Source organism: Sylvia atricapilla, chromosome 15 (assembly GCF_009819655.1).
Source record: "Sylvia atricapilla isolate bSylAtr1 chromosome 15, bSylAtr1.pri, whole genome shotgun sequence".
Taxonomy (NCBI): Eukaryota; Metazoa; Chordata; class Aves; order Passeriformes; family Sylviidae; genus Sylvia; species Sylvia atricapilla.
In genome coordinates, this window is record NC_089154.1 from 13,333,279 (window position 1) to 13,359,694 (window position 26,416).

At 40.9% G+C, this 26,416-nt stretch overlaps 1 protein-coding gene across 1 annotated transcript in view; it reads right to left on the reverse strand.

The window, feature by feature from the left end:
* Positions 1-26,416, reverse strand: part of GRIN2A (glutamate ionotropic receptor NMDA type subunit 2A) — a 152,878-nt gene that overhangs the window by 42,017 nt on the left and 84,445 nt on the right. The window contains exons 4-8 of the mRNA XM_066330245.1: positions 21,089-21,681; positions 11,475-11,589; positions 2,419-2,624; positions 670-838; positions 398-551 (exon numbers count right to left, since the gene is read on the reverse strand). Coding sequence (XP_066186342.1) covers positions 398-551; positions 670-838; positions 2,419-2,624; positions 11,475-11,589; positions 21,089-21,681 — 1,237 coding nt within the window. The remainder of the gene's footprint in view (positions 1-397; positions 552-669; positions 839-2,418; positions 2,625-11,474; positions 11,590-21,088; positions 21,682-26,416) is intronic.

Genomic DNA, 26,416 nt, shown 5'->3' on the forward strand with positions numbered 1-26,416 from the left:
AAAGATAAGGAAGTTGCTCTTCAAATCTACAATGGGTTTTTCAATTATTTTGTGAATATTAAGAAGATATTTAACAAATTGGGCTAAACAAGCATAAGTTAGTTTGTAAGGAAGCAAGGCTTAAGATGTAATTTTCCTAACTGAAGATTTGAGGGGATTCTTTTTCATGCTGAAATCAGTGTCATTGGTTTTCACTCTCAGTATCCAAAGCCAACAGCACTGTGATGATGTGTTAATGATTGTGTTAATCAGCACATCAACACTGCACAAATTTCTTAATGTAAAATGAAGAACTTAAGAGGAACGTGTTTATGTACTACACAGCTTAACACACAATTAAATCTACCAAACTCTATGGAAATGCAGTTAGGTTTTCTGGAGGGGTTGGAGCTCATACCTAGAAAAGCAGATGGTGAAACTGTGCCATTGCTCCGTGACACCATGACACTGATCCCGGTCTCCACGAACGGCACCGAAAAGTCAACGACCTCGGAGCGCTCCTCGTTGATGGTGAGGGAGCCCACAGCCATCACTGCCCGGTGATACACCACCTGAGCACAGGGAGAACACCCCACAGATCAGCACAGGACACCTCCTCCCTCCAGGAGAGCTCAGCCACACATCGCCGAGCTCTCACTTGGGAATTCTTTCACCTAAAAGAGAACTTACTTCACCAATCATTCCATTCCACACGTTATTGACTTTCTTGCCATGCTTCCCATTCGTCACCAAGTACAGGTCATATGTGAACTTGACGGTTTTAGACAACTTCTTCAAGATATCGATGCAGAATCCTTTGCAGCACTTCTTTACGTTAGTTCCCTCATTAGTTTTGTTGCTGTCAACACAGAAGACACATAAATTTTCCCGCTGGGAAAAACAGAGGCAGCACAACAGCAAGATTACAGCACACTGTGAAACAATGTTTTGCCACTCTTGTGAGTGACCATGTTTTTCTGAATCAAGGGGAAAAAAAAACCCACAGGATGCTTTTATAGCTGTATGGTGTTTGCAGCTCCTGCAAATCGTAACACAGAGATAATGTTACCTCACATGACATCCTTCTACTCCAGGATCCAGCCTCACGCACTGCACTGCTCCATCAAGACATACAGCCTGCTCTTACTAATCTCTCTCCTAGGATTAGATTAAATTTTTATTACTTTTACTCTCAAGACATCAGACTACATGTCATTTAGTAAGTAAAGAACATGTAAGCTGTAAAAAGGCACAGCAGTTCACCGTGCTGGAAATGGATGCATCTTCTCAAAGTGCACCATTCCCTGCACTTGGAGAAGGTGAACTTCAGGCCACCTCTAAGTGCAAGGATGCAATTTTTCTCTTTGCCTTTTTTTTCTGAAATGTTCATTTTGTGACTTCTAGAACCTTTTAGTATAAGCATCTTCAGAAGGCAAGGCAATATCGTACAGCCTTTGGAAGAATTCAAAAGGAAAATAAAACTAGTTTAGAACTTAACTAAGTAGAGTTATTTAAAAAGAAAATAAAATTTCTCTGGACTTCAAGAAGCATGTGCTCAATCATTTGGCAGCCTCTGGAAATCTTCAGAAACATGCATCATATTCCCTCACACCTGATCAGTAAAAATCCTGTTATATTCAGCTCATAACACACAGATCAAGACATGGAGCAGGTGAACCATGACTGACAAATGTGGAAACTCTCCCACTGATTTCCAATGACTGTTCCAAAGTCATGGAGCACTGAAAGAAGGGGACGTTTCTCTTGATGAAAAATCACAGTGGTATCTTATGCTGGAGTAGGTTATTCACTACCAAATTTCAGCACAAACTTACATTTTCATTAGGAGATATTTTCAAGTTACAGACTAATGAAAGCAGGCGTATCTCAACATAACTGGAAACAATTCAAAGAGGACTCATTAAAACAGTCCCATTTTGGAACACAATCTTCTTCCATGTGACTGAAAGGGGCTGATTCTCATTGACTTTGAAATTACTATAAACTTGCTATCTTGTTAATAACTCAATGTGACTTACACGTGTAGAACCAGAAACTCTCAACTTTTTAAAAAGCAGGATGTGCAAAGAGCATACCAATGTGGGAAATGGGAAAAAGAAAGAGAAAATACTGAAGGAATAGCAAAGATATGGGGAGGAGGGAAGGGAGGGAAGGAGGGAAGGAGGAAGGGAGGAAAGGAGGAAGGGAGGAAAGGAGGAAGGGAGGAAAGGAGGAAGGGAGGAAAGGAGGAAGGGAGGAAAGGAGGAAGGGAGGAAAGGAGGAAGGGAGGAAAGAGAGAAAGGAGGAAAGAGAGAAAGGAGGAAAGAGAGAAGGAAAGAGAGAAGGAAAGAGAGAAGGAAAGAAAGAAAATTAGTGAGAAAACATAGGACTCTATTTTGCCGTCAGGAAAAGAGAAGGGCACGCTGTGTATTTACTCACTTAAGTTTGACAAATTTCCGGCATGGCACGGTGTTCTTTTGGCAGCTTTCCATGAGAGGATCCACATCCTCCACAATGACAAAGGGAGCCTCCTCCAGGGTGACAATGCTCAGGTGGTTGTCGTCGGGCTCGCTGTCTGCGAAGGAGCTGTACCTTGGCCACACCGAGTACTTGAGGCTCAGGGAGTTGTTCTCCCACTTCCCCACCTGAAAGGCCAAGATCCACAGGCTGCTGAGAGCTGCTTGCTGGTGTTTGACAGAGGGGAGCCAATGTGAAATGGCTGGGACACGAGTACAGGGACTTACATGGCCAGGACAGCTGGTTTGGGGTTTTGTTGTTAAAATTAATTTAAAATTTATTAGCAATTGCACGAAATGAGAAAATGCACAGTGGTAAAGACAAATAAGGTAATGTTATTTCAATAGGTAACTGTTTTATACAGACTGGATATCATCAGTTAGCAGGATCTATCACCTGGCATTACGTGACACTGAAATTTGACATTCAGCCAATTCTATTTTCAAGTCTATTCTATTCTATTCATTCTATTTGAGCTAGAACAGCAACCAGATACTCTATTTGTAATCAGGACTCATTTGAAGTAATAAAAAATTATTTAAAAAAAAATCAACCAACCAACCAAACCCAACAAACCCCAAATAAAGACCCAAAAATGCACACTCACATCTACACATCTGACAATAAACAAAGTATCAAAATGTCTGTGCCTTCCCAAAGAGAAAACTCTTCTGTTCTTATACATTGAAAAGCCACTGTAAAAGCCTTTACCCAGGCTGCCACTGGAGCCAGACCAAACCATATATTTAGTAAGAATTTCCATTAGAAATAGTTCTCATTAGAAATAACTATTTTATCCTGCCAACTGTTGGGTACATTTAAGAAAGCAAACCCCACTGCACACGAAAATTGCCAGCTTATTTACTATTATAAAATAACCCTTCTAAATTAGCCCACATTTCTTTCCATTTGCAGATCACCAGAAGGAGGTTTATGATTTAAATATTTTTGAGTCTAGTGTTTTCCTCCTCAGATTGTTTAACTACTTTCTATCCAGAAATCTAATTGCATGTTTTATCTGATGACAGATAATATAAATGAGCTAGCAATCCACATAATTTATAACCTAATGCATTTTAATAATTCTTGAGTTGCTTAAGCTAAACAAATGACAACATAATCATAAGACTGTTAAAACATTTCTTTTGCAAGGAAAATGGTGGGAATTAGCAGTACAATAAGAAACTGAGGTCTTCAAAAAAAAATTAAAACTATGTTCAGTCTTCCAAAAACTTGAAAGTTAATCAGAAAAATTCCCAAAGAACATGATTTATATCCATTTCTATTTAGGGAAGCCTGTAAGCACATGACCTTTGCAGTTTCCTTCCCATCTTGTTTGTAAGTCAAGATGTTTTACTGAACTTTAATGTAGGAGGCAGAAATGTCAAATCTCTGTTCACTTAAATTAGGAAATTCAAAATATCATGGGACGTAGGAATTCTTAAATCAATGGGAATTGTATATATGATTACTGTGCATATACATTTCCAGTATGAAATTTAACCAAAACACAGTGGACGAAGCCTTGAGGAGAGAAGCAGGTCCAGACACAGGGAAACCATCTCTTGTTTCCATAAATAAAGCAGTTTAATTGTCAAGGTGTGGTGCGTAGTGGCAGCGACAGCAGTGTGTGCTGGCTGACGTGAGCTCCCACGGTGTCATCACAGCCCCGAGCACAACATGGAAGTGGCCATCTGGGATGGGGAGGATTCCAGCCAGCCCAGGACCTCAGACAAACAGCAAACGTGCCAAGGGATGCGAGGGATTTCAGAAGTGGAAAATGTGTCCGGCCGTCTGCCTGTTCCAGGCATCGGAAGGAAACGTGATGGCATTTGTGTGGTCAGGAGGCAGCCCTGCCTCCCCAAACACTTGGGCAGGATGCTGGGGGGAGACAGATCCTGATCCCAAGGCACATCCCTGTGCCGGCAACCCCTGATCCCAAAGGACATCCCTGTGCCAGCAACCCCTGATCCTAAACTACATCCCTGTGCCAGCAACCCCTGATCCCGAGGCACGTCCCTGTGCCAACCACCCCTGATCCTAAAGGACATCCCTGTGCCAGCCACCCCTGGGACTAAAGGACATTCCTGTGCCAGTCACTCCTGATCCTAAAGGACATCCCTGTGCCAGCAACCCCTGACCCCAAAGGACATCCCTGTGCCAGACACCCCTGATCCCAAAGGACATTCCTGTGCCAGACACCCCTGATCCCAAAGGACATTCCTGTGCCAGACACCCCTGGGACTAAAGGACATCCCTGTGCCAGACACCCCTGGGACTAAAGGACATCCCTGTGCCAGCCAGCCCTGATCCCAAAGGACATTCCTGTGCCAGCCATCCCTAGTATCTGCATCCCTGTCACAGGGAGAAACAGGAAGCACCCCAGTGAGGTCACTCTGTCAAGAGCACAGAGATTGCTTTGGTGTTATTAACAGAAGAACAACACCAAAGCTGATGATATTCTGATATTATAATTTCTGATATTCTTTCTACTTCAATGGGAGCGACTCCATTTTACTGTTTTGAGGAGAATATTTAAACATCTAAATACCTGGATCTGGGGAAATGTTAATTTCTTTTGAGAGTTGCATCTATGAAACTGCTGTGGTGAGGTAATAAACACAGTAGTATGCATTTGTAAACCAAATAGTTTTTTAAAAAAGAAAATTCAAGCTGAGGGTACCATGCTAAAAATGCAGACATGCTCTGTTACAGAACTGTCAAAAAGTGTATGCATATACATTTATTGTGCTATATACAAATGCCACAAAATATCCAGAGACTTAGGAAAAATTTCTTTCATTCCTAGTTATACTGATAATAAATATGGATTTGATCCCAGAGAAATACAGGTGAGCTTCGCTTGAAAAAAGGGCGGTAGAAACATTGTTGGGACAGATTGTGTCCCAAACCATAGAAATCCTCATTTACAGCCAAAAGAATGGAAATTACATTAAAGATATGGTTTCAACATTGCATCAAACCATTGATTCACCATTGTAGATGCAAAACTCATCTTCAAGCAAAGACATGCAATGGTACATATAACCATGTTATTTCTTTTGACCTTGCACATGCTTTCCTATCTTCTCCCACTTCACATGCAGTCTGGAATATTCCCTTTGGTTTAATCTCTACAGGATGCAGGAAGGGAAGGGGAAGCTGAGAGCATGAAAGAGCTTGTTTGAAGTTAGCAGTCACAGGGTGCTCATCTCATCCCAACCACTGTTGCCTAAAGCACCCCACATCTGACTCTGGCACGTGTGCTTTGACCACCTCACCCAAGCCTCGTTATCTTTGGGAGATTGCAGCCAAGGAGAGTGATCATGAAGAATTTGGTGTGTTTCTGTGTGGCAGCCAAAGGCAGACAGGGACCTGCACAGTTCCACGTTGCCTCCACCTTCTGCATCCCAAAGAAGTCTCTAGACAGTGTAAGGATGACTGACACAATCCTGCTCACACACCCTCACAGAGGCAAGGGAACCAGAGAAAAAGAGCAAGGCCAGATCCTGAGCAGAGCTCTCCTGTGTGCCAGTGTTGGCACAGAAAGAGAGCCTGTCACACTGGCATATCTCACCAAAAACAAACAAATACCTTGGTCCTGTCACCCCCCTCCCAGCGGATGGGAACTGCACACAGCACACACTCGTCATCCCTTTGTCAGAAAAAATGTTACATGACAACACGGATGCTAAATGCACTCCCAGGACTACCCAGCCAAACCTTTCAAAAGAGAAAGATTTTCAGGGATGTTCCTTTTACATTTAACACACATAGATTGCTAAACATACTTTTTCAGCTGTCCTGGTTAAGAAAATAGTGCTGAGCAAATACAAAATCTAGCCCAACTTGCTTTATTGAAAAACTATTTACTACTATTTTTCATTACACTTTTCCACTTAAAAGGAAGAGCTACTATGGCAAGTTTTAGATCAATAACTAAAAAGCTAAAATGGAGTTTGTCAGGTTAGCAATAACAGCTGCAGAACAAAGCACAAGAGCAAAACCCTTTCCTCCAGACACAGCATCTGCTGTACACCTCCTGCTGCAAACCTCTGTGCCACTTTAATGTTTCTGAAGGTCCATATTTCACAAGGGCACTCTAAATTTAAATGACAAAATACGATGCGAGCAGTTCCATGTCTTATTAATAGGAAGTGTTTTACAGTCCTGAATGCTTTGAAGACATCCATTTAAAGACTTTGAAGTTTTCAAAATTTGCTGCAAAAATCTCATATGGGGAATGCAAATGTCCTGCTCTTCCCTCATGGCTGCTGCTGACGCCAGCAGGAAGGCACCAGCCCTGTGACCAGCAGGGCTCCAAGGAAAACACAGGACCCAGGGAGATTATAAACAACCAGAGGGGAGAAAGAAAAGCTACCACCTCCTGCAGCCTCATTTTTCAATATGGAATTATTAATTAGCAGTCACCAAATCCTCAGGGGCTGGTACAGTTTTGGTTCTGGGCAACATCCCAGATAACTCTGTTGCAGTGCCAGAGTTCAGACTCATGCCAAAGGAGCCATTTCAAGAGCTGATTATGTCATTAGAAAGGAAGAGAGCTGAATAAATTGACAGCTCCTTCTTCCACCTCCCAGTGGGGGAAGAGTTTTTGTCACCTCTGTAAGTGAAGACCTTCCAGCTCTCCAGAAATTCCCAGACATACCTTTACCTTCAGAGAGGGAGAGCTGCCCACAAAGTTTTCCTGTTCTCTGATTTATAGGTGTGAAGAACAGGGGCAAAGCACACCACCTCTGCTTTCCATGGGAGTCATGATTCCTTTACAGCAGCAAAGAGGTGGGATGCTCCTTGGGAATACATGATTTAAGAAATGCTGCATAATAGTTGGTGCAATTCAAACAGTTCAGCAGAGTAAAGGTCAAAGGAAAGGCCTTTAGGCTAGGCAAAAGCTCACTGAAACAGAAACAATATGCAATTTTCAGCTGACTGTAAGTGTCAGGATAGGCATATTTACAGGAAAACTAAATACACAAAACAACAAGGATGGAATACAGGGAATGACAACCCAACAGATGTTGCAGAGCACGCTGCTGCCTCTGCTATGGGCAGAAAGAACGTATCACACTACAACACAGAGCTACCAACAGAAGATACCCCAGCAAACAGATGATTAGCTCAGGCAATTTCATCTGTTCTACTTAAAATATCTGCATTTTCTCACAAGTGTTAGGGAACATCTATCATGAGACACGAGCATCCCTCAGCTGTCATGACCCTTGCTCAAATCAATTGAGATTTTACAAGAAATTACCAGGGAGCACCTCAGTGATTTTTTTTTTTATCCCCACAGTAGCGACAAAAGCTCTGTCAGAAATCTGCCCGAGTGTTGGGTTTCTCAGCTCCTGCCCGGTGAAGTCAGCTCCACAGTCAGACCCAGGAGCTCTTTTCTGGGCTATATGACCGTGGATGTTGGTAGCCAGATGGAGCTCTCCGTGAAGACCTTGGTTCATTTATTCCAGGCAGGAATCACGTACCCTCTGCCCACTCCTTCCTACTTAGATACAAATGTGTACAACCCCACACAGAGCTTGGAAACCTGGCATATGCTACTTCATCAGAGAAAAATGAAGCTCTGCATTAAATCCTGCATTAGTAGAATGTTAAAGATGACAGGCTCTGTGCTGAATAAACCTGGATGTAAGTAATAGTTCTTGCAGTGGTGTTTCATTAGCAATTGTGCCAGGTAGTACACAAACTCACCCAGAGTACAGACCACCGTGATAATTTTATCTGTATCTACCTGGAGCATCAGTAAAAATTGTTTTGACCCTGGAACTCATCTTTACACATGGAACACATTCATCTTTAAATACAGTCTTCCCCACCTCACCTAAAATATGCAACACACACTGCTAATTAAACTGACTACTTTTGCCACTGCCAATCATATTCTAGTATATGATTTTAATATTGGATTGGTTTAGTTGCACATTAAAAAATATATTTAAAAAAAAGAAAAAAGCCAGACTAGCAGACTGGGAAGCTGATGGACACCTCTCTGAGGCAACATAAACAGGGGAGCTGCAGCTGGGGCTGCTGAACCTCTGAGGATTGTTGAGCACCAGCACAGTGATCCTGCAGCACTTTATTTGGACAACATGGTTAACTCTGGTAAATTTATCAAGTTTCACTTTAACATGCACATTAAGCTTGTCTTCTTAAAAATCTCATGCCTGAGAACAGCATCCCCCCTTTGCCTGTCAAGATCAGCAGCAAGAATATGAATGTTGGTGTCAGAAGTTTAAGTAACTGCTTTAGGATCTGTCAAAATATCTCACTGGATGCCTGTGAAACATGCCCAAAAAGTGATTTTTAGTCTTCAAACTATTATCGTTACTTCAAGCTTTCCTCAGCATCTGATGTGGGACAAAACCCCTCAGTCAACCCCATTTACATGTGAAGTTAGCACCTCAGAGTTTCAATACTGAGTCACTTGTAAAGAAAAAAATAACTTCTTTTCCAAGGGGTGAGATATATGCTCTCCAGCTATGGCTGAATGGCTTGTCTCTAACCTCGAGCTTTAAGTGAAGTATATCAATTCAGAAAGCAAGGAAAAATTGTATTTCAATAAAAGCAGAAGAAAACCAAAGAAAAATTGGTTTTAATAATCTTATATTTTCAGGAGAATACCAGGTAAAAAAAAATCTTCACATAAACCACAATTACTCTTTCTACATAAATAATAAAGTAGCTACTTGCAGTATGTGCATTAGTTACATTATGAGGACTAACAGGCTGTTGCATTGTCATTTTTTCACATGAGTAAATTATTTAATTAGATACTAAGACTTGATTTTTTTTTTCATATAGGACTGAGAATATTTAATAAGATTTCAATAAAACCACTCTGTGACACTCCCTGCTACACTTGTAAGAGAAAGGAGAAGCACGTGCCTGTCTGGAAACTCAGAGCAGCAAATGTTAGATCTCAGATGAGTAACTTTGACAGTTCTGAAATCGAGCAAAACAGCTCAAGGAGAAAGGAACAAGAGGAAAGAAATTGCCTAAGAGATAAGGGGTAAAACGTGCAACTTGGAGAGAACATTGAGAGACACTTGAGAGCTGCTCAAATAAACCATGTGGAAGGAAAGGGCCTTCTCAATCTCTAAGTCAATGGAGCTGAAGTGCACGGTGACACTGTGCTGAAAAGATGTGGGGTGTCCCCAGACAGCCCAGAGCTACGTCCAGCTTGCCAGGAGAATTGATTAGTCAGTTTATTTGTCCTCATGCACAGAGGCAGGGATCAGCCTGTGGTCAGGAGAACACGTCTGGTGGTGACAGAGTGTTCTTGGCTGCATTCCCCTTCTCCCCTCTGACACAATTCCTAATTAAACCTGGCCCCCTTCCCACAGCCCAGTGCTGGAGCAGCAGGCACCAAGAGCAGGGCCACACACCATCACAAACAGGGGTTTTTGTGCTTCCTCCTAGAAGCCCCTCAAACCTGATGATGAGCAGGAAGGGATTTATCAGCTGGAAACAAAGACAAAGAAAGGACCAGGCTGAGAGAGCACTCAGCCCAGCACTGCAGGTGGGGTGGGCACTGCTGCCCTACAACCGCGGGCAGGAACAGCACAACCTGCCCCAAACCCTCTTCTCTCTCAGAGGAGTCATGGGAAGGTTACAACAGGCTCCAGTAATTCCTTGGAAATAATGTTGGCTTGTATATCCAGTATTTCTTTGCTGGTGTTAGCTCATTTTTCAAAAACATCAAACCCCTCTCTCCTTGTCCTTTGAATGGTCTCTTCAGAGAAGTTTCAAGGTATAAAATGCATGAAATTATTTTAGCCTAAGCATTGTTGGCTGCCTCTTTGAGCATTTTCTTCCTTTGGCACCTCATACCAATAATATTCCCTCAGCAGTATAACGTTTTTTCCAGAACATTATATATGATATGCAGACTGTTGAAGAATTTTAAAATAGGGTAAGAAATTTTCATAACAGTTAGTGAGCAAATGATTCCTCCAAAGATTCAGATTGACACATTTGGAGAGGATTAAATTTATCCAGAGAATTAAATTTGCATCAAATGAACATAACGAAATACACAGCATAATCTAGGACTACTCTCTGTGTTTCTGCATGACTAGCATATTTATTGAGATGTCCTTCAGTAATTCTGATTTTGTCATTATTATTCATCCTCATGTAGAGTCTTGTAGTCTTATAAACTGGAGTTTTAAGTTGATTTAATGGATTTTTTTTTAAACTATAACAAAAAGAATTCATAAATTCCAGCAGCAATTTAGATAATGCAGAATCACGTTTCATGAATTTAAAATAAAACTGGTGGATGATATAGATGTATGTTTTCCTAGTTTCTTACATTAAAAACAGTCTCTTAAAACAAGTTTTTAAAACCCAGGGCCACAGCCTGCAAAACTCAGAGCCAAAACAAGCACAGGCTGGGAATGGAGTTTTAAAGAAAAGATGCTTGTGATAAACTTTTTCATTACTTGGATATATGACTAACGTTGATGTTAAGACATTTTTCCTTCTTGTCTGTATAGAAGTGTATAGAGATCACTTGTACACCTTGACTAATCAAGATTTTAAACTTTTTAGGCAAACATTGACAGGATTATTCTCCAATTCAACAGGAACTTCACAGTTTTGGGGTTTTTTGAAGTGTGCTAAAATCTGCCAATAAAACCAGAAAAACAGGCAAATAAAAAGATTGGAATTGTCAAGATATAAAAATCCATCCAAATTCAAGCAGCTGAGGGCCAACCTTTTGGACATTTTTCAGTTATCCATTTTATATACTGAAACTTTAAGAAGAACTGGAAACGCAAGGTGCGTTTCATAGAAATCCGAAATCTTTTTCTTGGCTGATCAGCTACAACTGATCAGATACGCTCGGGGTGGTGTAGAACTGTGTCTTCTGAAGCGCTGTGACAAAGCAGAAGCACTGGCAGGTGACATTAATCCCCCCTGGTCCCACCCGGAGCCGCGCTCACCTTCTCCCACTCTCGCTCGTTGTTCAGCACGATCACCACCAGCCTGGGGTGTGCCTGGTAACCATCTGCTGTGAAGGACAAATCTCTGCCTTCCCACGTCACATTCATCATAAACCTGGAAGGCAAGGAAGGAAAGTTCAATGAAAAATTAATGGGCTGTCCAGCAGTTAATGAGCAGCGAGTGCAGCCAGCAGAACCGCTGATTAAATCCACGCACCAAACCTCAGTGCTGTGGGAGGTCTGTGCCTCCAGCATAGGGAGTCAGGGAGTTCAAGGCAGTTCACAATTCAAGACAAAGCAAAATGTTGTTGGTGTATGAGTTATAATGCCAACATCATTTTTAACAGCTTCCACATTATATAGGATTAATCCCTCCCGGAATAATCTTTGACGCTTTGCACAACCTGATCAGGAGGAGCATTTTGAACCAACCCACATCACCTCTGTGTGTAACGTTGTGCTGTGGTGCCACTGAGTCATACTCGGAGCAAAGTGCATCTGATCAGACCTCCAGGAGTCCTGCCAGCTCCTCCCAAAGCTGTAGCTACACACAGTGTTGTCGTGACACGAGGGTGAATTCCACTAATGCCAAAACCAGGCATGAAAGCTTTGAAGGTGTTGGTAAATATTCATTTCAGTAATTTCAAAAGAAAAAGGATTTACATTTTTATTCTTTTGTATTTAGCTTAATTTGAAACAGTTTTAAAAAGATGTATGAATTAACTAGCATTTTGAACAGTAAAAAAAATAGAGGAACACAAAATAAAACACAAAAGAATGAAAAATTTTAAAATTTTGTTGAAAAAAATCAGAACTCCACACTGTTAGTGTAAAACTGACAGAGCTATTCCACAGTAAGAGGCAAAACTGCAATTCAAAGTCTTGGGAAGACAATACACCCCCCAGCCCATCTCTTTGGTCTGAAGTTATTCACATTGAATTGCTCTGAATTCTCAGTGTACTTAATTGAAAGACATTCAGCCCAAGAGTGATGCAGACAGAAGTGCAGATGTCCATCCAGTAGCAGCAGCACAATCTCCTGAGGAACGTCACATAGACAAAATTCCTCAGCTCCAGATTCAAAGGAGAAGGCTCTGTGTTGACACAGCTGCCTGAAAATCCCAGTAGCAGAAGCACACTAAATAAACATACATAGACCCAAAAGAAATAATGGCATTGTATCATAACAGTTATTAATTAAATGTGCACTACCCTGAACAGCCATAGTAACATCATTCAGCACCAGTTTGACAGCAATTTGTAAATTCACCCATCGTAGTAACTCACATTTCATGACAGACTTCCAGTGTGGAAAATTTTCCCCTTGACAGAACTTTGTTGTTCAGTTGAACTGTTTTCCCATATATTCCATTTTTCATCCGACAGTGAAAGATCTTGCTCGGGAAGAAAAAGCTTGTTTGCCACCTTGAGAGGCAGCAAACCACCAAATAGGATTTACTTGTGCACACACACGTAAGGAAGCAGCATAACATTCACTCAGGGCTGAAAACCACTGTGACCCAGGGAGTGAAATGCCCAGGGAGTGTGCACGAGGGGAGATCAAGGACGTGCTGTGAAAAAAGGCAATACCTGCATTTGCACTTCTGCACATTCTCCCAGTTCACACCCATGAGGGAACACCCCTCAAAATTAACACATCACCTGACGAGGCCAGGCAGAAACCACCTCATTTCACTGAAGCTGGAAGCCAAGCCTTGTGTCCTGTCCTAAAGGCTGCAGCCCAAACACACACCCTGTACTCCATCACACTTCTGTGCTCAGCTGGGTTTTCAACCACACAGAAAATGGTGACTGGGCTGGAGCTGAACTCTTCCTTAATGGAGTTTTGTAGGATCACCACCCCCAACTTCAAACACTACTCATCATGTTTTGGGATTAATATGCAGATGTCCTAGCCTGGAGGCTTGTCAAGGGCCATCACAAGATGCAGTGCTGAAAGCTCAAGTGTTCCAAAAAGACAAATATGAACCACAACTCTAAAGTGAAAAACTGAACTCGGTGTATATTTTTAAATCACGTGAATTTACCAGCTATTAGGTAAAGAAACACATTTTGCAAGGTGGTGGGTTTTTTTAAATTGTGCTTGTTTTGTTTTGTTTTTTTTAATTCACTGATCTGAAAAGCCTTAAAATTGTATTCTCTGATCTGGATAAAAAGGTATCCGTGAGTGACGCACTCGGAGCTACCCCAGATTCTCACACTGCAGCAATAAAAAAGAACTTCAAAGAGATTCTTGTTTCCCCAAGCACATTCTCCTGTACAAAATTCATCAGCTGCCTGTGTTCTCCAGAAATCAATGCCTACAACCTACACTCACTTTTGAATTGTCATTTTTCCTCTGCAAAGGACACAAGTCCTGCTCTGCTTTTACAGGCCACCATCCCAAAATGCTTGTCCTACAAAAAACAACCAAGTGCTTCTCTGTAGCTGGTTAGTAATAACAGTGTGAAGAATTTGTATTAAGTTATTCTTACAGAGTTTTAATTTTATCCAATTTAATTTTATCCAATTTTATCCAATTTTAATTCCCTGCAAGAGGTCTTTAGCTCCTGAATTGGATAAAATGTAGTCCTGAAGTAGTTTTGGAAATGCAAATTTCTGTTCTTAACTGAATGAGGTGTTTAGTTATTTGAACTCGTTACTTTGAGGGGGCAGTTAGCAACACACCTCAGATTTGTAGTTAATCTGTTTTCATTCCTCACTAATGCTACATCCTTTGCAAAGACACCATAGCACAGGGCCTTGTGAAGGAATTATGACACTGAAGTCTTAATTAACTGTTGCAAACTGAAATTTGTAAGATTCCCCAGGTGATACATACATCCAAATGGCACCTTGTTTCTTCTGACAGAAGTTAAGCTAGTCTCACATCCAATCCAAAACAGGTATTTTTATCATGGAAAGAACCAAATCTTAACTATGTATTTTTAAACATTTTTAAACATTTATACAATTCTTTTTTGCTTGTCACCTTCCCCAACAAAACTGAGAAGTGTTGGAACACCACAGCAGAACACTTTTGCTGTCTTATTCACAGCAAGCCTTTGAAGCACCAAGGTTACAAACTTCTCTCAAGGTTTCCAACTTTCTTTTTATAAGACTCAGAAAGATCAAGTAGTTCACACAGAGCTTCAGATTAATACCAAAACTGCAATATTTATCTCTCTCAAAAATCTAACTTTATGCAGGAAGCCAGAGCACACTGAAAAACTGGGTTTTCTTACTCTCTAACAACAGTATCACAACTTCATTGACTGCAATTTCATTAACAAATGGGTGAAGAATTCGCCAAAGGGCTCAGAGCTCAGTTTCCAGAACACCATTTGCTTGGATACAATACTGCTGACACAGGCAGCTTTTGGCCAGACTCTTCACAGGAGACATGGACTTCCTTGTCCAGGAGGTGCTTGTTAAGGACTTCCTAGAGTGGATGGAAACAGTTGAAATCCTGGAGCAGAATCTTTGAGGTTTTCTACTCCTATGGGATAAAAAGCAGTGTCTGCAGGCTACAGCATTTCTTTGGAGGTTACCATATATATGTCTATGTGAGATACCCAAGTGTTCTCATAACAAACCCAAGGGTTTGAGAACAAAACCAAGAAGGTTTAGTGGATTCTGTGTTGGGATTATTTTAAGGAAAAAAGCCACAACCTCACATAAATTATTAAGGTCACTTTGTTCCGAAGATCAGCCCCAGCCCTGGTTTCAGGGTGATGTGAGAAAGCCATCGAGGACAGGATGGAAGCACAGCAGAGCCATCCACTGCACAGAAGCAGCTGTGATGCCACGTGTGCAGCCTCTGCACCCTCCACGTGCTCCCTCTGGGATGCCAGGGAGGAGCATCCTCACAAGAACTCATCTCCTCAGCATGGAGCCTCTCCTGCCCACCCATGGGTGTCCCAAAGATGCCCAGGAGTGCTCAGGAGCACCAGGCAGCTCTGCAGTAACAGGCTTGTCCATAATTAGTGTGAGAGTCACCCAGAATGCAGCTCCCAAACACACCAGCAGCCGGAAAAGGAGAATGGGTAAGGCAGAGGCATCAATGAAAATGTGTCACTTGTAAGGTACCTTCTAAGGAGAGAACTTAGTCCCTAGACCTGTGAAACACAGAACAGAGCCTGACAGTGGCAGGGAGCAGAAAAACCATGGGACTCCTCTCTGCCAGGAGTTCAGATCTACATTTCCTGCCCTCAGATGAAATAACCAGACTTGATAAACTCCCCAGGTGCCATCATCAGGGACTATCATTTTTTATTTACTGCCTTCTTCACGGTGGGGCAGTGTCTCACATCTTTGACAACTGCAGGATATGAAGAGAAAGGAGCAGCAGAGACTTGGGGAAAAACACGTTGCATAAGAGAAACTCTCCCTCTTCTCTTCCAAAGAAGGAATTTCCAAATGGAGATTTAAAGCAGATGAAATGCCTCAAAACCAACATATTATCTGGTGATATTTCTCTTTCCTGCAAATAGTGTAAACCCAACCATTTTAATAACCTAGACAGCCAGCCTGTCTGGGCTTGGCATTCACTCAGCCTCATACCTAAAAAAGCAGGAGTGAATCCAAATTTTGTCTTTTCTTCTCTATCTTGTTGAGGCTCTGAACTGCTGAACTTCCTTGCTATGATTCAACCATGACATTTGAATGATAATTATCAGCAGAAACCCCAAGACACATTATTTATCATAGAGAAACAAATTCCCTCCATAAAATTAAATCAAAAAATGCTTAATGTCGAATATATAATGAGTGAAGTACATATATATAAATACATCTGCAGTAGAACCCTATTAAACAAGGTACTGATGCATTTTTTTTAAGCCAATTCGATATCTTCTGCTCTGTAGGATTTTTTTTTTCCTAAATTCGAATCTTTTGCAGTGATGAAGGAGTCACTTCTTCCTCTTTGTGCATCCTCCTCCCCCTCCCAGCCCTTGCTCCTACAAGGGTACCTTGTGTTGGAGCCGTGTCTCCCTAGGCCTTGAGCCAGCACGGATGAGTAAAACTTTGGTAGCTCAGTGACTGTGCAAAAGGGATGCCAGCTTCTGGGACCTCCTGCCAGCTGCTCCTTAAAGCATTCACTGCTCCTGACTCTGGAAAAGTCATCTTGCCCCAGACAAACAACAAAACTCTTGGGGAACCCTTCTGAAAGGGAGGGAGCAAAGTCAGGAGGGGCTCAAACTCCCTGGGATGTGCCACGGATGAGTGTAACTAAACACCAGAATGTTTAGCAAGTTAATGCTATCATTAGCACCAACATTTTTAAAATAAAAGCCCTAATTTGATAACATATTGCTGCACCACCTCAGAAGCATCCCAAACTCTTCCCCCATGATATGGGCCTGGTTTCCTGCAAGGGGGATGGATGCAGCAGCTCCAAGAATGTTCACTTACATGTTGACTGCTGAGCCCTGCTTTCAGCCCTTGGCTCAAGTGCCAGAGGCCATGCTTCTTCACTTGTTTTAAATTATCTTAATCATCACAATAAAAAGATGATGTTCTGATTTGGTACTTTCTGCTTCCTAAGCTGGCCTAACCAGGGAGAAAATTCTAATACAGATTTTCAGTAATTTCTTGGATCACTTTGTCAGTAACCAGCACCATGCTGGGATCTCTGGGGCAGTGTGCTCCCCTACACAACCCCTCCTTTGGTGCCTGTGAAGTTCAGTTTTACTATGGACTCATATATAATTAGTTAAATATTTATACACCTTCAATCATCCAGAAAAGAAGATGATACCTATTGTTCCCAAGTCTTCGGACTTCAATGAACAAATCCTCTATAAATTGGCTGTTGATTTATGCGGGGAAAAGATTAAACAGATTCGCTGGATTATTCATCCAAACATTGCATCCCTTTAATCTCAGATTTCACTCAAAGGAGGCAAATTTATCTGTCATGCTAAAAGCTGGAATCAAAAGGTTGAATTTGGTGAATGACTCCCAGCACAAAGGGGACAGCAAACCCTCTCCCTCTGAAGAAGGCGCTGTGCTGAAGGACAACAGCAGCAAGACAACTAAGCTTTTATCCCTGGCCCTATGGACTGCCCGCTGCTCCTGCTGCTGGTTCAGGATGACAAATAAAGGAAACTGCGCTTGGGAAGGGCAGGATACTTCCTGGACCTACACCTTCACTGCTGAAGGATGGGTCTCTAAACCCTGCCTGTAGCTTTGTTTCAGAACAGAATCTCACTAAATGTCAGCACCACATGGCAAACACCTGGCTACTTATGGGCAGAAACATCTTTTTGCTCTGCAGGATAATGGCAACAGCTTTTACCATCCTCACACATCCCCGAAAGGATCAGCCTGGTTGGAAACGGTGCAGTGAAATTTCTCTCCCAGGGTCATGACTTTCATACACACCACGAGTACTGCTGTAAACAAAGCAGCACCATTTCAATGCACAAAGCAGCAGCATTTGCCATGACTGGCAGGGTTATTGTGTTTTGCTGTTTGTTTGCTTCCGTGTTTTCCTTTTTTTCAGAGAGAACAAGAGTTTGTTCAACTGACTTGGCATTAATGAGGTGCTAATTCTATTTATCCTGCCGTGCCAGTATTTCACACAAAAGTGGTTTTCTGCCTTGGGAGATCTGGGTCTTATACAGATAGAAAATTATCTGAATCAATACAGATACAAATATACATGTATATCTGCGTTTTTAATGCATTGAAAATGAGCCCCGTATTTTATTATAAATCCTTTATTCATAGGGAAAAAACAGCTTTCTCATGTGTACCAGAAATGAACATTGATCAGATCATTTTCAAAACTAAAGCAAACCTGATTGTCTTCTGGGTCTAGGAAGCCAATAAAAGCATCTTAGAATTGCAGTGATGGGGAAAGATAAATTGTGTGCTTCAAAACAAATCTATCTTCAAAACAATTTAATACTCAAAGGATTTAAGAGGGAGGAGGAGCTTTTGCTTCATGGCTTTCTTTACATAGAATTTCTTCACAAACAGAGATACAATTGCTATCTAGATGTGTGAAGTCACACATAAAGCATTACTAACTTCCATTTACAAGCAAATTAGCTATTATAGCATAGCCTCAGAATACTATCCTGGGTTTAAAGCTGAATTAGATTGTCATTACAATAGATGGAGCCTAAAAATCCTGGGATTTTTCTCTATTTTGAGCTTTGTTTTGCTCAGGCATCCCCTTACACAGCCTGTTCCCTGCCTTCCACTGAGTTCTCTGCTTCTGAGCTTGCAGCAGTGTCCTCTTGTCCCACCCTACTTCTCCAGCACTGATTCCCAGATGGACAGGGGGACAGAGCACAGGTCCATCAGCTATTTACAGTTACTTTGGCCCTTTCCATTGGGAACGTGCTCCAAGATCCTTTCTTTGGGTTAGTTTCTTAATACAGCACACACACATTTATCTTGTCGTTTCCAGTAGGAAACTGCACTTTCTGGGCCCTGAAACTGTGAATATTCCACTTCACAGCAACACCCCGATTCAGGCATTGATTTGTCATGTAAAGCAGAAAAGTACAATTTAGTGATGAGGATAAGAAAGCAAAATGGATTTATGTAATTCACCTTGGCATGGAGAGACTGGTCAGCTCCCTGAGATTACTTAATACTGGTAAATGCTTGTGTAGACTTGCCTTGCTAGCAGATTATATGTGACAGGAATAGTCTTGGGGAGTTATTACATAAGAAAGACTATTTAAAGTTTATTCATTTTAGTGTAATTCTAACATTTCTAAATTAAAAACAGCCTGCTTCTTGTTCTTGTAGTGCTGGAAAAGCTCAAAGAATCTCCAGTACAGAAAATATATTTTTTCTTCATAGCTCAGTGTTTAACATCAGGAAGTGATTTTTTTTTAACCACAGTGCACTACAGCTCCTCCTATTAATAATTCCTGGGTGCATCATGCACTGCACAGTGCAGAATCTCCTGGTGAAGTCTAATCTCACTGCCCTAGCACTCACAAGCCCTATTCTTGTACTCATGCAGGTTTAATGAGGAAATAAAGACTTTTTAAAAAAAGAAATACAGCTTATGCTGAGTACTGAATACTCCATTCAAGTCCACACTTGCATTAGTCCAACAATAGGGTAGGAGCCTTCTTCAAAACAGGTTCAAGTGCCCCTTCCAAGAGTATTTTAAACCCCAACACTTACAACAGAATGCAACTTAACTTTCACAGAAACCAGAGTTCAATTATTAATAGTGGACTGCTGTGTTTCCAGGTCAGGTCCTACTGCTAAGGCACAGGATTTGGTTAACAGGATGTTTCCCTGCTCCCTGCCACTGTCAGCACATGCACCAAAACCCGCACAGGGATGCTGGGTGCAGGTGGGACAGTCCCCCAGCAGTGCCTCCACTGCTCTGCCCTGACACCAGGGACACTCCAGGGCTTTCCCTGCTGGGCCACAGAGCCAAATGGGGCAGCAGGAGAAGAATCGTGGGGTTTCTGCAACGCCTCCAAGGAATTTGTAGTTTTAGAGGTAGAGGCTCAATAAAAGGAAAGGGAGCACTAAAAAAAACCCCTGCAAGTGTCATATTAAAGGCAAATTCTCACTAAGGAAATGTTAAAATCCATTAACATGGTTGCATTTGGCTTTGAAGAAAGCTTCTGAAGAATGCTGTGTGCCAAGATCCTGTTTTCATGGAAAACAACTGTTCCAGGACATCGTGTGGTAATCAATTCCTCATCTAAATATGCACATACATATCAAGATTAAAACTGTTTCAAAATCTCCTTTCTGAAATCAGCATCAACTTTCCTTCCTGTGCCAACTCTACCCTGCTTTTCTGTAGAAAGCACTTCATCTGCACTATTTGGTCAGAACAAATGTCATAAACACTGCTTAGCAGCTTGTCAAGAGCTATTAAAAAATATACAAGATACCCTACTTCCTCTCACAGACCAGAGAAAGAAATAAATTACCATGGAGTATTTTGGATAGAAGTAATCAGGAGTATCATGTCTAAAAGAGATAATTAAAAGGAAAATAATAGTAATAATAATAATAGAATCCTGATTTAAACCTCAGCAGTTCCCACCTGACAAACTGTTTAGAGAAAACATCTATATCAGCTCAGATTAATGCCAATTAAGTTTTACAGTTATTCTATTAGAGATGGCAAAAATATACCCTTACAAGTAAAGGGGACAGATTTCAGCTCTTACGTGATAAAAGCTGCCTAACTTATCTAATGCTTCTATAATTTCCAGGGACAGAGCTTTAATGCTTCACATTTTGTCTTCTAAAATATCACCAGGTCCTGCTGATACAGGCAGAGCCTCCAGAGCATTTTGGCAATTTTACCTCATAGTTTAAGTACACAACAGTCCAATTTTGTTATCTCAGCTTCATACCCTCCAAGACCAATTTCTGTCATCTTCTACACTAGATTCAGAGCAGTGTTTATTCTCCACAGCACACATCATCTCCAGGAGCACAGCTATCAATGCAGCAAGTTCTCCTGGAACATCTGAAAACCACTGCTTAAAAAGCGCTCAGTGGGATTAGCAAAAAAAAACAAACCAATCTTCAAGAAACATACAGTGGCATTAGAAGAGAAAATTATCAAGGCTACACAGGTTAAAATAACCCAAAGCAATCATCCTTACTTGTGCAAGGTTTGAGAGGGCCGGTCATTTTTCTCCAGTTGTCCATAGCAGCTGGTTCTTGCCTCAGGAATGAAGGAGTATTTTTCCAGCATGGCTGAGGCAGCAGTGGCAATAACCCCAAGGCCATCCCGGACCCGAGCTTCTAAACTGTAGTCCCACTCATCATAAGCTGCTGAAATGAGTCCTGAAGGAAACTCCTTGGGAGTGATTTCTGTGTTACCGCTAACCAGGCTGGGAACTATCCAAAAGAAATCATAGCCAGTGAGGCCCAGGGACCGAGCCTCATCCAGGATGTAGACAGCTTCATCCTTGGAACAATACAGCAGGATGACAGAGGAGTGGATTTTCTTCAGCTGGATTTGGGTCTTGGCATCTCCAAAGGCAGTATCGAGTATGATGACGTTCTGCATGTCCCAGCCCACAAAACTGTTTTCCACAGTGGTCTTAATGACATTGATGAAATCTCGATATCCAGGGAAGGTGGTGGTCACCAGGGAGAACACGTGCCAGTCGTAATCCTGCATGATCTTCAGCATGATGATGGCTTCTTGCTGGATGGAAGCCCCAAACTGGAAGAACGTGGACATGACATCCTAGAACACCAAATACAGCAAAAGATCAGTAACTTGGTACGACTCCAAAGGGAACAGAATCTCTAATTCTTCTGGTTTCTGTTCTACCTGAGCTGCCAGACTTCCAGGGAATTCCAGTAACTTTCTGTGGTTTATCATTTTCAGAACACCAGTAAGCAACACTGATCATAGGTACTTACAGCTAATCAAAATATTTGCCAAAAAGTACCAAACCAATATTTACACAGGCAATTTCCATGCGCTGGATCACTTGAAGACAACTCAAATCAGTAGCTACTGAGGAAGCTCCCTGAGGACAGCCACCCACAGTTAAACAATTCCCCAGAAAGAAGTTTTACATTCCTGTAAATGTATGAATATGAATGCAACCCAAGAACCTCACACCAATTTGTAGTTACAGTGGAAATGAACTGTAATGCACACGCTGTAGAGCTCTACTTGCACTCATAATGTCTGGAGGGGACTTCACTTCCAACGTTCGCTAGACTTGGTGGAAGCTTTCAGACTCTGCAGAAGCAGATTTCGTGTCCCCAGGGACTGAGTTCAGTTCTGGTCCTGCTGCATTCAAAGCACACAGCCCATTGATGCCTGATAGAGAATTAGCAGAACGGGACTCCAAGGACAACCAGCAATCTGTCAGCGTCCTCATTAAAGGACTCAAATGGAAATAACTTCAAACAACGGCCTCAGAGACTGGAATTGCTCTGTAATGTTGTTGACACACATTTCTTTCCAATATATGTCTTATGATTTACAGAATTCATAATATTTTATAGAGCATAAGGGCAGGTACTGCTTATTTTAACATCATCGGAAATAGGCAGCACAATTAATTTTGTTGGCACTAAATCTCCAAACACTTTCAGTGATTTATCTTTATTAAGCTGCTGTAAGATCTAAATTTATTTTTAAATTTTATATTCTGCATTTACATACAATAATTAGAGTGCCAAAACTATACATGGGAAGCCTTTTTATTTTTATTTTACTTCAGTATTTATTCTTGACCAGTAGAGGCAACTTATTTGCATCATTTTCAGACACAGAAAGCACGAACTCCCAGTGAAACAAAAGCTTATGATTTAAAAATAAGATATAAATCATTCAAGATTTCTTATGCAGGCTTCTGAAAGAAGACACATATGGTGCTTTTAATTTAAAGAGTTTTATGATCATGGTCACAAACTGCTATCCTATTTTACACTTGCAGGGAACAGAAAACAGATAAATTGATTTGGATTTCATGGCAGGGTGGTGTTAAACATACAAATATTAGTGAGAATGATAGCTCAGCTCTGCAAGCTCTGCAAATCTATTCCAGGAAAACAGTCTGTACTTTTTTTAATAGAAGATGAGGAGTGTTTTTACTTCCCAAGTGTTAAGAAGCTGACACCAGGATTTTATATAGCTTGACAGCAGTAAGTCTTACAACTTGTGTCAGACCCTGAAGACTGATATTGAAGGTAAAAAAATACACGCTGCTGGTGGTAATGAAATCGTTTGCCATGGCTTCCTTGGTACCTCAGTGATGACATTCTGAATGCCAGAGACAGATTTGAAAAGTTTTGGGTTAATTACAAATGTTATAAAGTATGTTTTGGGGAAGAATTGAATAAGGAATATTTCATTGCTGAGTTCTTCTAGGAGCTATTTCCTGGTGACCTGCACTAGATACTTAAAAACCAGCAAACAAGATTTTCATATGGGGACTCTGACAGCTAAAGGAGCCCAGCACACAGAAAAGCTGCTCAGAGTCAGCATGCAATGATTTACTACTACAAAGTAAAGTAGGTATTTAGAGACAGTGCCATGAATCCAACTGCAGCTCCTAACTCAGCATAAGAATATTGTAATGCAAAGCCAATCACTTCAGTTTCCTTTTCTTCCACTCTTATCTTGGTTTCCATTTATGATTATGCTAAATTAAAGTAAAAAATGAAATAATTTACAGTAGGTTAAGTAGATTATATCCATATCCTTTCACTCTTCCCCATTTCTATATGTGTTTTATAGCAATGGAATTATTCTTTCAAACAATACATACACCTTGGTCCTTTGGGCATCACAAGGAACTTCTCCAATGAAGCAACTGAAGTATTTAAGTACAAAAAACAATTACATAGACATTTTCAAGTGTGACCTTTCTAACTAGTAAATACAGATTTGTAACCTGGAGCAGTCCTTGGCACCTTCCCTGGCAATTAAGAACAGTCTTGAGCACAATGCTCTGTGTCACCATTGCAGCAGGCTGACAACAAAAGATAAGTAATAAAAGTAAATATTTTCCTTTTGTAAATATTGTTAGAAAAAACAGTTTGTGAAAGGAGTTTTAGACATTTTTGTAAAGGTTATACCCCTATTACAAGAATCCCTTTCCTATAATTGTGAATGAGATATCTAGTCCAAAAATCAGGCAATCATGATCCATTTGTGATTAAAATGCTAAAAAAACACCTGTAATTACACACTGAAAAGAAGTTTGGGTTCAGGAAAAATGGAGACATGAACATCACAGGTGAGATTCTCATCCAAAGAAAGTCCACGTAACTGCACAACTTCACTGGATATAGAGCTGAAGACCTCACTGTTATTTACACTGCATTTGAAACAGATGGAAGATTACGAGGAAATTGCAGCCTTAGGAACTTCAGCAGATACTTAAATGACTATAAGGAGAATATTCAAGGACATATCCATTAAACTGGGGGGGAAAGGATGAAGTTTAGTGAAGAAATAGCAAATAAATAAATCAAACTGTAACAGATTCAACTACTCTACTTTTAAACATCTACAGAGCTTTTCATTTTGGGAGGTTTTAAGCTTCACGTCTTTTCAAAAAGCGTTATTATCCCTCTGCTTTATACAGACTTAAATTCCATATGTGTAACAAAATACTAAGCTCCAATTTTCTATATTCAAATGCAAACTAGAACGATGTTTGTAAAAAACCAGAATTATTCAGTTATTTCCACTTAACTGTCATCTTGTCATGCATTGAGACATTCATCTAAATCATTGCTGAAGTAGGAATACAGATGTAATAGCAGAGGTGCTTTGAATGCATACCAGAAATCATTTTTCTTCATTCCTCCAGGTCCCAAACTATTGAGAATAGTGGTGGAGGTTGCAAGGAAGGAGTACAATTTGTCCAGGGCAAGAAAATGTTTACAGAGAAATTTCTCAGATAAATCTCAAAGCATGACAATCCCAAGATGTTACACTTGGTATGAGTAAAACTTTAGTTGGAAGAAGCAATTTTCTCTTCCAGCTTCTTAGCTCAATTGTACCACATCCATGTAAACAAAAAACAGCAAGGAAAAGAGAAGCTAAAGAGCAAATGAAAACTTTTTGTTTCTTTCTGTCTTGCACATGAGTGTAACAGCAAAACTTAACAGCAAAACATCTCCCCATATGTTTCACAGCAGAAGGAAATAATCCTGCAGTTTGCTTCTTGCTTAACGTTATTCCTGAATTTTGTGTGTGACAAAGTTCTGTCACTGCAGGAGAAGGGCACTGCAAGGTCCCCACCTTGTGCACAAAGCAGCTCAGCTCTCCCTGCTGCTGCCCTTTTATAGATTAATATATTAGAGTTTGAATTAGTGTACTGCCTCTATAAATCTGTCACTGTTGTCAGAATTGCACATTTCACTTCCCAAGTCCAGCAAATTACAGGAATATTCCTCTGGAAACCTCATCCTTGGCTGTTTTCATGACATCTTAGTTTTCCAGCTTTTCCAGGAGCTCAGCAGGGGCCATTCCCAGCTGCTGTAACAGCTTGAGGTAAGCCCCAGTGGTACTTTGTGCCTGCCAGGGAAAAAGCTGCAGGATTTGGTCAGTGGAGGAAAAAAATATTTGTCATCTAAACTAGTGTAGCTTTTGTTAAATTAAAATTAAACTCTAAACCAGAATAAAACTGGGGTCAGCATAGGATCAAATCAATTTTCCACTCCACAGACATAGCAAGGGACAGTCACTTCACTGCTAAGACAATATTATGACAGGAAGGAAAAACCAATATGAAAGAGAGTTTAAAAAGCAATCCAGCGGATGGTTTATTCAAATAGCAACAAGATTACCATGACAGGACTACAAGTAGGACTTTAAAGTGATCTTAATTGCTTCATTCTTACTCTCTTTCACAGAGATCAGCAGAAACAATTTTTCTCTGATTTTACACCACTGCAAAGAGAGATTCCATTCTCATAAAGATTTACGGGATGTGGTGCCAGGTCTCCACACACAGGGCAAGCTGTTCCCTGCTTAATGAAATATAGTAGTTATTTGTAATTTTTATAAAGACTGGAAAAAAAATCAAAGTCAGAGGTTAGTCATGAATTCAACCGAATAACTTAGCATCACATCAAAAATGTACTGAATAAAATTATTTGTGCTGATCTCAAATGCAGGTTAAAAAAAATGCATCTTGTAGGGTGTTAACTCGGTACCATTTTTTTTGGACTGCCTGGAGTGGTGCTGGTAAACAAAAAGTCATTTGTATTTCTCTGCCATGAATATCCAGGCCCCAGCCACAGGGTTTTCCTTTGTGGAAGGGCACAGACCCATGCCAAACTCTCAGTAAATGCAAGCACTGAAGTGGAAGAGCTGAAAGGAAAACCTTTTCTCCAAGACACCCTGCATATTTTTGAATTCTTAAGTTATTAAATTCCGCCTCTATTCATTAAGAGCTAGAACACACAATTCCCAACACAAACAGTTCACTGAGGTGCCCAGGGAG